The sequence below is a fragment of the Pangasianodon hypophthalmus genome, chromosome 2 (assembly GCF_027358585.1).
Source record: "Pangasianodon hypophthalmus isolate fPanHyp1 chromosome 2, fPanHyp1.pri, whole genome shotgun sequence".
Lineage (NCBI taxonomy): Eukaryota > Metazoa > Chordata > Actinopteri > Siluriformes > Pangasiidae > Pangasianodon > Pangasianodon hypophthalmus.
This window is the reverse complement of record NC_069711.1, coordinates 20,171,191-20,187,337: the sequence shown is the minus strand read 5'-3', so window position 1 is coordinate 20,187,337 and position 16,147 is coordinate 20,171,191. Positions and strand designations below refer to the sequence as shown.

Sequence of the window (16,147 nt, the reverse complement as noted above, 5' to 3'; positions counted from 1 at the left end):
CTGACCTAGCAAAGTATTTCAGAGAATTGAACTTGAAAAAAGCTGTAGAACAGCCAGGGACTCTGGTTTTCCAAACATGAACCAGCGCAGCTTCTGTAGCAGATCGTCTGTTGCAGTTTGTCCAATCACATGCATTTATGTCACATATTTACCTGAAGGCAGCACAACGGATCAGAGACTATCTACATGGCTAGAGACATTAGGTCAGGAAGGGGAGTTTCACAGATTTTTATAGATGTTTCCTTTTATTTTACTTATAATACTTATTTATTATATCTGGGTCCCTGAAGGACTAGTGGTTAGGCCACAGCGCTCTCACCGCTGCAGCCCACGTTTGATTCCTGGCCAGAGAACTAACCCCAGCCACTGGGGGTGTGTGCAACAGTGCACTCTCAGTGCCGGTCCCAAGCCTGGATAAAATTGGGGAGGGTTGCATCAGGAAGGGCATCCAGCATTAAAAACTGTGCCAAAATCAAATACGCTGACCAATGATCCGCGGTGGCGACCCCTAACGGGAGCAGCCAAAAGAGGAACAACAACAACAACATCATATTTATTATAATCTGATTAGTGAACTGACAACCTGGTTAATTTAAAGAAAGGTCGATGACAAAAAATGTGTGCTTTTGTTCTGAGTCTGCAGTGCTACTCATTATTGGTAATGTGAAGTGTCACTATGAAAGACACTTGGAATTGTCTTCTTTATAGCCATAAACTCATCATTAATGGTTAAGAATTAAAAGGTAACTTATCACAATTCAGTTGTGTTATTCGTTTATCCGGACCTTTTCAAAGCAAGGAATTTTATGTAACTGGACTGTTGCAAATTACAATTTAACAACTTAATTTAAAATAATATTACAAATAGGATAATTCTTTTGCAGTAGACCAAGATCAGTCTTTTGATTAGTAATGTTAAACATAATCATACTGCCCAGCTCTTACAGGGAAATAAAGTCCTGCATGTGTATGTGATGCTTTAGGTGGGACAGTGATTATAAAGTGTGGTTTCTTGCTTATTTAACTCTTCTTTCCATCACAGATTCCCAAATGAAAAGATGTCCAACATTAACACAAGTACACTGGAATTTGAGGTTCAACAAAATCAAGTGCGTGTCTACCAAGGTTTCCCTGTGACTCTATATTGTTTTATTGTACACTCCATCTAGATTTGAGCTGAGTTCATAAATTCATTATCATTCAATTCAGCTTTTCAGTATCTGTAAATATTGTCTCTGGAATAATTCAAGTGCTTGCTTGTTTACTCTTGATTTTGACACTTGTAATTAAATTGCTGAGCTTGCTGCTGTTGAGCTGCATCTGACAGGTACTCCCATGTGTGTTGTGTGTCAGACCTCAGCAGTGAGTTCTACAGGATTTGCGGAAGGCTTGATACGAAACTTTGTCTTGAATGTGCTGATTATGCCAGGCGAGGCCAAATCACTCACTGTAAGGTTCTCACCCATCAGCAATCACAGTGTCTCCTCTCTGTTAGTAATCAGGTGAGATCTAACTTCATCTGTCTCATACACACATGCATATAAACACACTTGAGTCTGTGGCCGTATACTTAACATGGTTTTCTGGCTCTAGAGCTTTGAACTAACTGTGTCCTAAATGACTCATTGTTTTGCATTTAATTTTGGAAATAGTTTTTCAAAAACTTTTTTTTTTTTTTTTTTTTTTTTAATTCTGGTGCTTTCCATTTAAGCTAGTTGTAGAGTAATTAAACCCCAACACACAAAGCTTGCACTTTTTGTGGTCTGTTTTTGGAGTCTTGCATCACCTATATCACAGAATTGTCTTCTTTAACAGCCGTGGGCTTGGATTGTCTCCTCCTGTCTTACTTGGCTAAAAAGTGTCAGCTGGGTGAAAAGTGTAAATTTAGTCAAATAAATTTAGGAAATGCCTGAAATTCCAATATGAAGGAAAATAAATAAGACTCTCCTTTTATTTGTCATGTAAACACTGTGTTATTTATTTATTTATTTATTTATTTTCGTAAAAACCATACCAGCAACAATTCCTATTTAGATAACTCCAGATCACAAATGCTTCTTTCAATAGCACAAATAAACATGGTGCTGGGTAACATCATGGTTCATCAAATGTTTCTTTCTCAAAAACAGAAATAATTTAATTTGATGGGAAACACAACTTCTGTCAGCTTGGAAATAGTTGGCATATGACTACACATGTTGTGTGTTTCCGATTTCTGTGTGTTTGATTTTTGACTTTGATGTTTGTATAGGAACAACCTAACCGTGGTGGACCTGATTATGGTGCGTGGTCAGGGGACCAGAGAAAGTCTCAAGCTTGCCGGGAAGCATCCAGGGCCAGGCAGCTCACTGAGATTTAAGATGACCGAGGCACTCCTTAAAGACTGCTCAGAAAGTGAGTGTGTTCATGGCTTAATACAATATTTGGTTGGAATTTTTTAGAGACGCATACTCAAGATGGCTCATTCTCTAATCCTATATTTTGAACCTCTCCTAATTACTACCTACTTCCTTTTTTAAGATGTGTTTTCGAAACAACAGATTTTTGCAAATGTTAAGACCTGTACACACAACTTCTGTGATTATGTAATGTATAGCCTTTCTTCATTATGCGTCTCTAGCACATGTGACTGCGGTTTTGTAACCCCATGTGAGTTTTTACTGCAATACACTTACCTTTCACAATGTTTTGCTGACTTCCTTCAACTTTGGTCAGTCTGTGCATTCATGATTCCTCCAGAGTTATTCAATTATAATTAGTGTATAAAGTTTATAAAGGCTTCATTTTATAATTAGTTTTAAAATTTTATTTAGTTACCCCGTGCTTGGAATTAAAATGTCCAACAATACCACAAGTCTGGTATAATTTCATCTGAGAACATTTTATCTTTGTTATAAACCTACTGATGTATTTTTTTTTCCTTAATGAAAAAAAGACAAACCCAAGGAGCCAAATTTCACCTTGCGAAAGACTTTCAGGCTGGAGAACACAGGGCTTCTCCCTATTCACATCCGTTCCATGGAGATCAGTGGCACCACTTGCGAGGGCTATGGATTCAAAGTTCTCAACTGTCAAGAATTTGCACTTAAACCAAACACATCGAAAGACCTCATCATTCTGTGAGTACCTCCAATTCTTTTAATCTCACAGGGTTGTTGTAATTTAGAATCATAAAGTAGTACCCTGCAAAAACACAGCTTCTGGTTGATCATGTCACCTTGGGGACACAATGGGGATTTTTTTTTTTGCCAGTTAAAGCAACAAATAAATGAGAAAAGGTAGTGTCTCATAAAAATGTGAATAAGAAATCTCAGATAAAATTATTTCTGCAGCAGAGATGAAGAGGGAAAGTAGGTCAGTGTAGCCAACCTCAAGCTGGTGGGTAAACATCACCTGTTAACGATGTGTGTGCTCTGGTGCATAAGGCACTATTAATGCATGTGAACCAGCATATTTGTGGTGTTTCCTCCGGGCCTCTGTGGAGGCGTGAATTGCCTTTTTGTCTTTCCTTAGTCACTTTTGCCTGTACAGGGATGTTGAGAATGTCAGGCCTAAATGTGGATCATTAGGTGAAAGACAACATGCCTTCTGAGGTTAATAGTAAAATTAACTGGGAACAAATGAACTGCATTAAGGTTTTAACTTCTGGTTAATGGGCAAACGTTTTTTTTTGGTTTGTTTGTTTAATTTTAGAGGTGTTTACCTGCTTGTGCCTCCTGTTTTTTTTTCCTCCATTCATTGTAAGAAATTAAGGTAACATGTGCTGTCTGTTTGGCACAGGTTTACACCAGATTTTACTTCATCACGAGTCATCCGAGAGCTCAAGTTGGTGTCGGCAGGTGGCTCAGAGTTTGCGTTCATACTAAACGCCTCATTGCCCTACCACATGCTGGCGGCGTGTGTGGAGACCATCCCTCCACCAAACTGGGAGCTAGAGCTCTACATCATTGTCTCCCTGTTTATGAGGTCAGCACTCATCTTAATAACCCTGATTATTAAAGACTAAAGCAACAGGGCTGAACAGGGCATTTTTAGTTTAACATTATAGAAACTGTCATTATTGAACTGTAAGGATAAAAATAAGGATAATCTGGGCAATTGTACCCAGATACCAGAGCACAAAGTGTGTTAAGGCTTGTGGTTGATTTAAAAAATAAAAAAAAAATAAAAAAAGAAAGAAAGAAAGAAATCAAGATTAGAAGGTTAGAAGTGCCTAATTCATACCATAAGAGCACAACCTGAACAATCTGGCATTCTTGCATTTCTTTAGTTCTATGTTCCTCCTGGTTATCGCCACGGCCTATCTGGAGGCCCAGGGAATATGGGAGCCTTTCAAGCGATGCCTATCTGTGGAATCCAACTCTCCCATGGAGACTGGAAAACCATTTGATCTCAGGGAAATTGTACGGATACAAAGTGATGCAAAGTAAGTTGATGACATTTTTATTGTGTCTCTCTTCCATACTTAAAAATATTGCCAAAGAAAAACAAACAAACAAAAAAAACACGTTTGTGATGTTTCTACAGCTTGAATGATTGTGCCGACTCACACCAGAACTCAAACAGAGGAGTGTATGGTTCAGGTGGAAGTGGCCGAGCTGGTGGGCGCCAGGGTGGCCTACACTCCAGCTCCAATGGCAGCGCCGTTTTAGGGGACAGCAAATCGAGAGGCAGCTCAGGGCGCTCATCTATGCAAGCTTCCTCCCCTTCTTCCTCTCAGCTCATCAAAGATGGCAGCTCAGGACTCAACCAGCTGACTTATCGTAAATCACGAAATTCTAAACAACAGCAACAACAGCAACAGCAACAACAACAACAGCAGCAGCAGCAGCAGCAGCAGCAGACAACCAGCCCCTTGGAAGAACTTCAGAACCTGAGCACAACCCTGCCATCTCAGTCCCATAGAGGCCAAAGCACAGAGGAGCAGGACTACAGCAGACTTCTGCTGGCCATGGACAAAGACTTGGACCGGCCTGAGTCTCCTGCAATTAATGCATTCATGGAACAGAACATTCAGCAGTCTACACAAAATAAAGGTAAAACACTGTGAGGGCTGAAGCATTGAATTTGAGTAGTTTGCTGAAAATGATCTGTGGCTGAGAGACAACATTTTAATCGTAACCATTTTTACTGTACAAATGAAGGGAAAATGAAGAATAAAATGAAGTCTCAGAAAAAGAAAGAGGAGAAAGAGAGGAAAGCAAAGGGAAAGACCCAAGGAGAAGAGCTAAAAGAGGCCCTTGCAGATAATGATGACAGCTCCTCAACTACTACAGAGACCTCCAACCCAGATACAGAGACTAATATGAAAGAGGTATTTAAATAGAGCAGCTCTATTTCACTTCCATTTCCATTTGCAGTATAGGATGAGATGGCGTGGTTGTAGTTGGCTGAGGTGCAGCGTTTACATGGCCTTTTATTATGTGATTTCAAATTCCACAGGAACCAGTGAAGAAGAAGGTCAGAACAGTTACAGTGGAAAAAGAACGAGAAGAAGTCCCTCCTTCACCCACTAAGCCCAAAAACAAGAAACAACCAACCACAAAGAAGGAGAATCAAGTGGAGAAGTCCAGGTTAACTGGAACCCAATTTCTGATTATTTTAAAGCATACTTAAATATCTTATTACTTCTTTCACATCCCCTTTCTGTTTTTAGTGTTGCTTTTAATTTAGCTAACAATCATAGTATACATTCTGACTAGCCTTTTGTGCTTATGTACACATTTCCATGTTCCTTTTAGTTCTCTGGAACTCCCCTATGTCACTCCACTGGAAAACAAACAGCGCAAGACATTCCCCAAAACCATCATTAACACGGGAACCCAGAATGCGTCCAAACCAAGACCTCCACAGAAACAGAGATGTGAGTGTAACTTCTGGATTAGACAAGGTGTTCTTTGTAACAAATTTCCTATCGAAGCCACTTAGTAATAAACTGCAAACTCTCTTTTTCAGTGCCTGGTGGAAAGCTGGAGGAAGCACGTCCATCTCCACTGGCCAAGTTCAATGGCTTCATGCAGGACTTCAGCAGTGGCTCAGAGGGGGAGAAGGAGTCCCCTCCGCCAGAATGGGACGTTCCACTTAAAGTCAGCAACCGTAAGTCTGTTAATCATGTACCTCAAACGTATAAAGGAACTGTCTTATCTGTATTCTCACATGGTATTTGGCATGATCATTCTCAGTTGTAGTTTAACCATGTATATTTCTGTCTTTTCTTTGTATCAGAAGCAGACAGTCTTCAGCAGATCTCATTGCAGACCATGAATGCAGATCCTTTTCTGAAGAGACCCATCTCTGCCATCTCCAGAACTTGTTCCCCTCCTCCTACTTCTCCTACCCTGATGCCCCGCATCAGCTACAGCAGCGTGCTGAACACCAGCAGGTACCCTTTTCCCCATCCTCAATCCCTGATCCCACAAACACAGGCCCACACTCGACCACTGATGCACTGATATGACCTTTTCCACCATCAAGTGGTGCTAATGCTAAGGGTGGAAATTTCCTAATGCAACTGTATGGAAATAAACATGGAGAGTTTTACAAGTCGTACTTCTAGCTTTGCACTTATTTTTTAGCATCCAAAGTCTTTCAAACTATCAGAAGACAAAATCAAAAAATATCACCATGGACAAAGCTTTAGCTATTCTGTGTAGCTGCTCATAGGAAGTTTTGTTATTATTAGCAGTGTAGCTTCTATTTAGTTTGTTCCAGTTTCAATAACTGATTCACTGTTTGCTCCTGAGGGTGTCAAAAATATTCTTCAAACCTCCATTCTTGTTAGGTTATTTCTGAGGTGATCAAGAAAGTAACTTTCCAGCAGATAGCAGAGTTATTGTCATAGCAGTGAAATCCCTCCCGACCGCTTCATATCACTGGATCTGGCTTCCAGACCAGCAGCATTCTGGTCCTGGAACTAAGCCAATTTCTTTGCAGTGGAAAAGCACCAAATATTTCATGCTTAAGGTGTCATGCTGATGCCAAAGCTTGTAGTCAGACGAGCTGTGAGAATTAAAATGCATATAAAGGAATTAAGCCTGAGTACTCCTATCTAAGCTCTGACTCATAACAGTGTATAAGACATTTTGATCTTGTGAGGTCACTGATTTGTTTCTTAATAATCCTCCTGTATTTATAGTGAGGCAACCTCAAAGAAGGCTCCTGGGAACAAACTTGTCAAGTCCACATCTTTACCTGGTCAAAATGGAAATCCCACTTTTGCAGCAGTGGCTGCCGGCTATGACAAAAGCCCTGGTATGTAAAAATAAATAGCTATATAAATATAATAGTGTAAAATGATTTATATGCTGTGTTTAGTGCAGGCATACTGAGTGCGTGTGTGCGTGCGTGTGTGTGCATTAATAGGTGGCAGTGGCTCAGGAAAGGCTGAAAGTCTTGGAAAGGTGGTCCTACCTCACATGACATCAGTGGAGAGTGACAGCTCTGATAGGCAAGTTAACCATCATTCTCACACACTGTACATGATATCCCACGTCTTGACGCATATATTCAGTTTTATTAATAATGTGTATTAAATGCTGATTCTCTCATGAATAGTTCTGGATTGTGGAGTCCCGTTGAAAACATGAGCAGCCCTGGTTATAGTTCCATCAATTCTTTCTCAACATTTGGACCGCACAACCCACTCAACTTGACTACAGGTACATAGACACAGTGCAACATAAAACACAGCTAGCCAACATGGATGTTTAATAAAAAATGAAGGTACTGAATTAAGTTGTTTTACCGTGTGTTTTTTCAGTGTTCAGTGGTATAGCAGGCCCCAAGAATTCGGAGCATCAGTCAAGCTGGCCTGAATACACCCATGTGCCCTCTTCTATCTGGGACACTGAACGCTCGAACCCCTGGCCTACCAGCAGTGGCTCCCCTACCACTCCAACAGCCGTAAGATCCTCCAGAACAGCACTACTACGCTGTTATTTTACTGTCAGAGTTGTTGAAAGTTTCAGATTGGCAAGTTAAAGTCGTTTGACTAAGATGAAGATGGCTCCTGTCTCATAGTCAGAAATATGATTTTATTAGTTGTATCTGAAGGATTTACATATTTTGAAACATTTACCTGTCATTAAAAAAAAAATTTTTTTGAGCAGAAAAAGGTGAAGTAGGCAATGGTTTGATTTGTACATACTATATTAGTAGGGCTTGGGAATGTGACATCCACCATAATTGTTGGCTTACAAACAGTTTCTGCCCCAAGTTCACAAAGAAATGTGTATACAACCAAAAAAAAAGGCAGATCTGTTCCACAATGCATTGTTCTCTAGATTATATCTGATTCTTTAACGTTTGACCCATCTGTGTCTGTAGACCATACTGGGGAAGTCTCGGAACCCGTGGTCCCCTAGTCTGTCCTTCAGCAACTCCATCTGGTCTACGGGTCCTGACTCCACCCTACACTCCTCACCAATCCCTGATTTGGTCAGCCACACGGCTCCAGCCACTCCTGCCCCCACCGACCTCAGCCACACTTACAATCCTTGGAATGGATGGCCACCATCGCTGAGCCGCTGGAACTCCGATCCCTGGCCTAACAACCCCGACAGCAGCAACACTAACTGACAAGAGGAAGGAACACCGGCCCCCTGCAGCAACAAAACAAATATTGTCATGGTTTCTGTTATTAGGGAGTCTTTAGTTTTCCTTGTTACAGAGGTCCTAGCTATGCTGATATAATTTTAACTGTTAAATCCTTTGGAGAATTTTTGATTGAATTACCTATTGGTTTGTCCAGGTTTCTATTTCATTCCCCTCCAAATTCAGGTTAAATCTTAGAAGTTATTTTATTTTGAGGGGTGCAATATCTTATTTAAGGGAACTGCAAAAATTAAGTCACTCAGAGAATTAAGACCTTGATCTAAAGAAATTATATTGCCCGTTTTTATTATTTTAAAAGTTCCAGATTTTGAGTAATACTGTGTTTTTCTTTGGAACTAAAGTATATGGCCCAGTATTACTGTATGATGTGAAGTGCAGTATTACCCAACTATAAATGGAGCACTTTGTGTTAAATCCCACTCTTCAGAAGAAATGGGCCCCGATTTAAGAGTTGCATTCATTTTAGAACCTATTTGGCCAACCCTGTTAATTTCTGGTAAGTTACAATTAAAGAAGATACAGGATGATGGTAATTGTGTTATCAGGACAACGGAAGTCTTTGTCCGATGTTTTATGGTCAATGCCAATTCATGACAGCATTGAGAATTTGAGGTTTAACTTATTATTTTTATTGGATTCTGGTTAAAGAAAGGTTTATTTGCTAAAAATTGGTTTTTAATTTAATGTCAAAATGAGTTGAAAGGGGTTTGTTTTCTACATGGTTCATTTGTCACCATGAGTGAGAAATCCGTTATGTTGGATGAAATAAACATATCAGGCAGCAATATTTACTGGGTTGTTCTTTTTTTTTCCTTCTTATTTTTATAAGATGCATATACACTTGTAATTTCTATAACACATACATACAATTCTGAGTTTTGTTAATATATCTTAAACCATGGCTGCAGACAATACAACACATTGTACAAATATGACTGGAAAGAAAAAATCGTGTATAATGTGTGTGGGCTAAAGACTGAGACAATCGGTTTGATTAGAAATCAAATTCAAATTTCAAATGGCCTGATTGTATCCCTATATACTAGCATCAACACTTCCCTCTAACACAGCTGGTTCCATGATGAAGGCCATAAACCAGCTACAGCTCCGGAGAGGCTGGCCCTGCTATCGGACTTCATACTTCCTACTTCATACTATCAGAAAATGCATATGGAGCAATATAATATTTCCATTTTCCATTCTCAATTGCTGAGGTGTGAAACCTACAAACACAACACTACACAAACATAAATGGATTTGTTTTGATTGTGGCAGCTTGGCACTAGAGTTGTGTGCTTACTGATGTCCTATAAATTCATACTAATTTAGAAATGCCTAAACAGTCCAGAAGGTGAAATGAGGCTAATCAGAGGACCTCTTAAGCTTTTTCTTTAAAATCCAAAATGGATGAGTAGAATATGAAACCTTCGCCCACTCAACTATCTCTGCTCTAACTCCTCACGGTTGCTGTAAGGAAGCCATGAGCATGGAGCTGAACTTGGTGAGGTTGCAGGTCTTCATCACAAACACCCGATGACTCTTCAGCTTGCCAGTGAAATCCAGTGCCATCATGCCTCGGCCGAGCTCTCCCTGGATCTCCACGCGAACACCACACTCCACACTTTCTGTGATCACGCTGCCATCCACACATGCTGCCACAGCATAGGCATCATAGGGCACGAACCCTGACCCGAAAAGTACATCCTTTGCATTATTTCCAGGCTCCTTGGAGAAAGCCCAACATTTAGAGGTGATCATCTTCATAAAACGAGCAGCTGCACTGTCCTGGGCAGTCAGCTCATCAAAGAACTCCTAAAATAAAAGGTGAGAAGAAAAATGCATGTGCATGCGATCTCAGTCAAGTAGATTAACACACGTTATACTACAGTGCTGTTGAATTCTCAAATCTGTTTGGTCAGAAGGTGTTGGTTCATTTTCCGGGTGCAAGGTAAATCACAGGTTTATATTAATGCACTATAGTTGTTTCTATAGTAACAACTAACTTGTATTGTGGACCTGCTGGCTAATCTAAACCAAATAATAAACTAATTTTATAAAATGTGTTATGTAATACAGAAAAACATCTAATTGTTGATATGGTGAAGTCTTCTGTAAGAGACATTTAGTCCTTAGTCTCCAGTATTAATGCAGAAGAGTGACAGTGATAACAGAAACTAACTTGTCTTGTGGATGTTCAACAAAATTAAATGTAACTATAAACTGTACTGTGCTGTGGTATACCAGAAATAAAACACATCAGATGTCTGTTATTTGAAAATAATACACTTCTGGGTGGTAGAAGCTGCATCACTGTGTGGTATGACAGCAGCACTACAATGAGGGATTGCAAACGTCTGCAGAGAGTGGTGAAGACTGCTGAGAAGATCATCAGGACTCCACTGCTCTCTCTGCAGACTATTTACCACCGCAGAGTCCACAGGAGAGCTGCCTCCATCCTTAAGGACCCAACTCACCCACAATACGGACTGTTCACACTCCTACCCTCAGGACGGAGGTACAGGAGTGTGAAATGCAGAACCTCCAGACTAAGGAACTCCTTCTTCCCCTCAGCCATTAGACTTTTAAATGGGTAGCCAGTGGACACAGACTAGTCTCACATATCTCATAGAATAGGTGGATTGAACTGCTACAGCTCAATTTGCACATTTGTAAATGTTACTGCTGCTATTTCTTATCAAGTAGCTTCATTTCGATTTGCACATTGTTAAATTTGACAGCTGCTATTGTTATTGTCTAGTTGCACTCAATTTGCTACAGGCTACTGTACTATTGTTTTTGTATTTGTTATTGTTTTGTACATAAGTCAATATTGCACATAGAGATATACTTCATATTACTGCTACATGTGAACACATTACTGTTACTACATGTACTGTACTATTGTTTTGCACAAGTCAATATTGCACACTTACACATACAGATGTACATAGTCTATATTTCTATATACATAATCTATATTTCTACTTCTGCAACATTGCTACACTTTATTATGTTTGTATTTATGTGTATGTCTGTTTTTATTTTTTTTTTTACATAGTTTGCATTTGTCTTGGCATTCAATGTGGACAGCAAAGAAAGAATTTCACTGTACAGGGAAACTTGGTTTTCCTCACTGTGCACATGACAATAAACGCTTTGAATCTTGAATCTTGAAGCAGTAACTTCACTTTGCGCCAACCCATATCACACCACCCTGGCACTGATTATTTTTCTGTAACAGAACACCCCGTTGTATTTTATTCCTTTTTTTTAGCAGTAACAATGAAAAACATTTACGTATCTTAAGCAAAGAAATTTTTATGAATGAGGATTAAGTGTAGCGTGCTGATGTGATTTTTCCACACAGCTATTTGATTCTTACCCAAGAGAGCTTGTTTCTGCAGGTAAACTCCCAGGTGGCTATGTGTGTGGGACACACATATTCCTCTAAGACTATGTAGGCAGACTCGGGATCCATACAGAAATTAAACTCTGCACATGGCATCAGATTCCCTCTACCTGCAAATACGAACACTGCTCAGGGCAATCCTGTTCATTAAGTCAGTTCTACAGGGCTCTGATGCTCCTACCTTCCATGTTGCCTCCCATGATGTACAAATCCTTCAGCTTCTGGGGAATGCAGGGATCCACTCTAACAGCGAGAGCTAAATTCGTGAGTGGACCCAGAGCAACAAGAGAGACCTTTGATGTGAATCAGACACAGTTAACCACAAGAGGGCAGAAAAAGGTTGCCAAGTATACTATTATTTAATATTAATTACTATTAGTTTTCCCTACCTGCCCTGGATGCTCATTCACCAATCTGATCAAAGAATTAACTGCATGCTCTTTCTGTATTTGTGTTTTCCAAGTGTCTGAGTCTCTGTCCTGAAGAACGTCTCCTAAGCCATCTGTCCCGAAATGATCTTTGAATGGGTTTGTTGCTCCAACCAGACAGCTGGCCGCCCCTCGAAAGACAGGAATCTGAAAAGAGGTATGATGCTTAAATGAATGCATGCCCATGTGACCACAGGCAAGTCTGCTTCTGTGTACATCACGGGTCCCTGAATTATTTTATCAGCTGAACACTTTCATCTTAATTATTTGTCTCTGGTACACCTAGAGATTTAAGTCATATTTAACAAAACCTTTTAAAATATTTAAGAAATACCACAGCAGTTTAGTAGGTGTGGTTATGGGCAGCACTGTGGCACAGCAGGTAGCGTTGCCACCTCAGCTCCAGGTCCCTTGATCTCTCTGTGCCTGCATGGAATTCCTGGTTTCCTCCCAAAAACAAGCCAGTATGTATTCTCACTCCATGCCTAGGCTCTGAATCTACTGCATCTCAGACCAAGATAAAGCACTTACTGAAAGTGAGTAAGTGTGATTATTTAGCTTATTCTTTTCACTACATTTTAGATATTTTTTAATTGTTTGCTAATTCTTCCTTTCTAAGGACTAGCCAAGTTGATTAAAAAGCCATCTCATTAAAACTGAACCTATTATAATACTAAATAATACATGCAATAATACATATAATACATTCCTATGTTAAACATATAATACATTCCTATATTCTTCTGGGTGCAAACATAATGTGTCTTATTTTACTCAATTAATTCTGCGCACTTATACATGCAAATCCATTAGGATTGTTGGAAACCCTGGCGTCCACCATGAGGCATAGCTGTTGCCAGGAGCATCTAATTCAATTGGATTTGTATATAACTTAACAATACACATTGTCACAAAGCAGCTTTACAGAAATCCGGATGTAGATGTAGATCTTTAGTGTGAAAGCCAGAGACAAGAAAAGATAAAACTCCATGAGAAGACATGTGGAAGAAACCTTGAGCGGGACCAGACTGAAAATGGAACAAAGCCTTTTCTTTGTGGCACCAGACACTGGGATTATAAATCATTACAGTATACATGTGTGCAAGAGTAAAGACTCGTATGAAGTGTTTAAAAAGGATGATATAAGTATAAGTATTATCCCAGTATCCCAGCATACGTATTTTGCGAATACGAGTCCTGGAATGAACACAGGAAAGTATTTATAATTATAAAGCAGTTCTTAGGGACAAATCTACAGTATCCAGGTGAGATTATCCGCTGAAGCAAAGGTGAGACTTGGGCAGATGTAATGTGTAATTGTTCATTCACAACAATTTCCCACTGAGAAAAATCATTATATATCTATACAGATGTCAGGAGTTGTGGTGTGCACTGGCCCCACCTGAGTTTGCTGACACACACGCAGTACACGCAGCACATTCTGACACACATTGTCTACATCAGTGTTTCCAAAGCAGCAGGTGATGCCCAGGATCTTCACATTGGATGAGCCGAGAGCCAGCATTATAGCCTGTGCATCGTCTATGCCGCAGTCAGTGTCGATAATCATCAGCTTCTGACTCATAATGGTTACCTGGAGACCACATCATTCATTTATCAGTATCATGCCCTTCAGTGATAATCACTGACTTTGATTCCCATCTTGTCAAAAACAACAGAACAAACTGCTGAATCATTTGGAAATACACAGATGTGCCTGTCAAATTTCTGACACATTGAGCTAGACAGCAGATGAACTGCTTGTGAGCTACAGACGCAAATGCCAGTTAATGAGTCATTTATAATATTCACTAATTGTTAACTTGTGTTTTTTTCATGGCAGCTTGTTTCTTTCTTCACTGCTTGAAAAGTATTATCACATTCAGGAGATTCAGCCTGCAGCTGGATGCTAGGTAATTTAAAAAGCTTGACCTAATAAGTTCTGCATCTTTGCAGGGGCAACTCTCTCCCAGTCAGTTCCCTCCTTCTCTTACAGAGAAATGTATCTCATGCTGCTCTGAGCTGGTTTATGATGGTTATTGCTAATCTGGTGCTTGGTTATGCTGGTGAGCAGCTGATCAGTGCCCTTTTTTAACAGTAAGGTTGATAGTCTGAACTGAGTTAGAATAACTTTAATCCACAGGAATCAGGGAATCAAGAAGGAATTAAGGGATCAAGAAGGACAAGGATTAGAGCAAGTTACACCGATCAGCCATAACATTATGACCACTGACAGGTGAAGTGAATAAAAATTGATTATCTCGTTACAATAGCACCTGTCAAGGGTTGAGATATATTAGGCAGCCAGTCGGTTCTCGAAGTTGACGTGTTGGAAACAGGAAAAATGGGCAAGCGTAAGGATCTGAGTAACTTTGACAACGGCCAAATTGTGATGGCTAGACGACTGGGTCAGAGCATCTTCAGAGCAATGGCAGGTCTTGTGGGGTGTTCCTGGTATGCAGTGATTAGTACCTAACAAAAGTGGTCCAAGGAAGGACAACCGGTGAACTAGCGACAGGGTCATGAGCACCCAAGGCTCACTGATGCGCGTGGGGAGTGAAGGCTAAAGAAGATGTGAAGATGGTGAAGATGGCACCAGCATGCACTATGGGAAGAAGGCAAGCTGGTGGAGGCAGTGTGATGCTCTGGGCAATGTTCTGCTGGGAAACTTTGGATCCTGGCATTCATGTGGATGCTATTTTGACATGTACCACCTTCCTAAACATTGTTACAGACCAGGTACACCCCTTCATGGCAACAGTATTCCCTAATGGAAGTGACCTCTTTCAGTAGGATAATGCTCCCTGCCACACTGTAAAAATTGTTCAGGAATGGTTCGAGGAACATGACAAAGAGTTCAAGGTTTTGATTTGGCCTCCAAATTCCCCAGCTCTCAAACCAATCGAACATCTGTGGCATGTGCTGGCCATCAAGTCTGATCCATGGAGGCCCCACCTCACAACTTACAGGACTTAAACTTACAGGACTGCTGCTAACGTCTTTGTGCCAGATACCACAGCACACCTTCAGGGATCTAGTGGAGTCCATGCCTCGACGGGTCAGGGCTGTTTTGGCAGCAAAAGGGGGACCAACACAGTACTAAGCAGGTGGTCATAATGTTACAACTGATCCGTGTATATACACAAATCAAAGGTAGCAATCTGCGTTTTAATATATGTAAAAGAGACGAACCTAAATGAGCAGGTTGGGCGGTGATTTTGGTGCGTCCAAGTGCAGCTGGTCTAAGCAAAAACTTCCAGCAAAGTGAGATGAGCGACGTCCAAAACAACTTCGGATTAGAAAGAAATTCATGAATAATTCATGAGCGCGTGCTGCTTCGTCCTTTCCCAGAGCACTAAGGTCAGTGACCGTTTAACCGGCTGCGTCCCAAATCGCGTACTAGCCACTACAGTCCACTAGGTGAATAAAGCCTTAAAATGCCATTCTCTCAGAGTGTGCTGTAAAGTTGTATCTAATGCAAGGTTTTTTTTTTTTTTTTTTAATATTTATATAGAGAACAGGATTTTTATATTTAATCCACCTACGCCATATTATGGAAAATACTACCTATGACTGATTCTTTTGTGATGCCAACATCTGACTATAAAAATAGTAAGTTTTTGTACAAATAGCCAGACATGATCTGCGCGATTTCTGCGCAATTGGAGCGCACCCTTGGCCCTAAAGACTACCGACT

General features: G+C 40.3%; 2 protein-coding genes across 3 annotated transcripts in view; one reads left to right on the top strand and one right to left on the bottom strand.

Moving 5' to 3' along the window:
- Positions 1–9,400, top strand: part of tmem131 (transmembrane protein 131) — a 45,211-nt gene extending 35,811 nt beyond the window's left edge. Inside the window, exons 25-41 of the mRNA XM_026943439.3 lie at positions 1,043–1,109; positions 1,354–1,502; positions 2,252–2,394; positions 2,936–3,119; positions 3,781–3,966; positions 4,271–4,426; positions 4,528–5,036; positions 5,145–5,314; positions 5,443–5,573; positions 5,742–5,863; positions 5,956–6,096; positions 6,226–6,382; positions 7,136–7,251; positions 7,363–7,447; positions 7,555–7,658; positions 7,760–7,902; positions 8,326–9,400. Of these exons, the coding sequence (XP_026799240.2) occupies positions 1,043–1,109; positions 1,354–1,502; positions 2,252–2,394; positions 2,936–3,119; positions 3,781–3,966; positions 4,271–4,426; positions 4,528–5,036; positions 5,145–5,314; positions 5,443–5,573; positions 5,742–5,863; positions 5,956–6,096; positions 6,226–6,382; positions 7,136–7,251; positions 7,363–7,447; positions 7,555–7,658; positions 7,760–7,902; positions 8,326–8,577 (2,815 nt within the window). The 3' untranslated portion in view covers positions 8,578–9,400. The remainder of the gene's footprint in view (positions 1–1,042; positions 1,110–1,353; positions 1,503–2,251; positions 2,395–2,935; positions 3,120–3,780; positions 3,967–4,270; positions 4,427–4,527; positions 5,037–5,144; positions 5,315–5,442; positions 5,574–5,741; positions 5,864–5,955; positions 6,097–6,225; positions 6,383–7,135; positions 7,252–7,362; positions 7,448–7,554; positions 7,659–7,759; positions 7,903–8,325) is intronic.
- si:ch211-201h21.5 (uncharacterized protein LOC555526 homolog) lies at positions 9,220–15,878 on the bottom strand. 2 transcript variants are annotated; one of them, XM_053230944.1, is made up of 6 exons: positions 15,643–15,878; positions 15,433–15,515; positions 12,412–12,597; positions 12,204–12,315; positions 11,996–12,132; positions 9,220–10,425 (listed from the first exon to the last, which is right to left on the bottom strand). In XM_053230944.1, the coding sequence occupies exons 2-6, from the start codon at positions 15,496–15,498 to the stop codon at positions 10,072–10,074; spliced, it is 855 nt and encodes a 284-aa protein (XP_053086919.1). In that variant the 5' UTR covers positions 15,499–15,515; positions 15,643–15,878; the 3' UTR covers positions 9,220–10,071. The 2 variants fall into 2 exon arrangements, with proteins under 2 accessions (XP_053086919.1, XP_034166929.1); XM_034311038.2 differs by lacking the exon at positions 15,433–15,515 and adding an exon at positions 13,853–14,044 and having other exon boundaries at positions 15,643–15,870.
- Positions 15,879–16,147: the final 269 nt, after the last annotated feature.

Excerpts from the sequence above, each read along its gene's own strand:
- si:ch211-201h21.5 (XM_034311038.2), bottom strand. The coding sequence starts at position 14,035 with ATGAGTCAGAAGCTGATGATTATCGACACTGACTGCGGCATAGACGAT. Across the intron at positions 12,316-12,411 it reads TGAATGAGCATCCAGGGCAG|GTCTCTCTTGTTGCTCTGGG; the intron begins GTAGGGAAAACT and ends TTCACATCAAAG. Across the intron at positions 12,133-12,203 it reads CATGGGAGGCAACATGGAAG|GTAGAGGGAATCTGATGCCA; the intron begins GTAGGAGCATCA and ends TCGTATTTGCAG.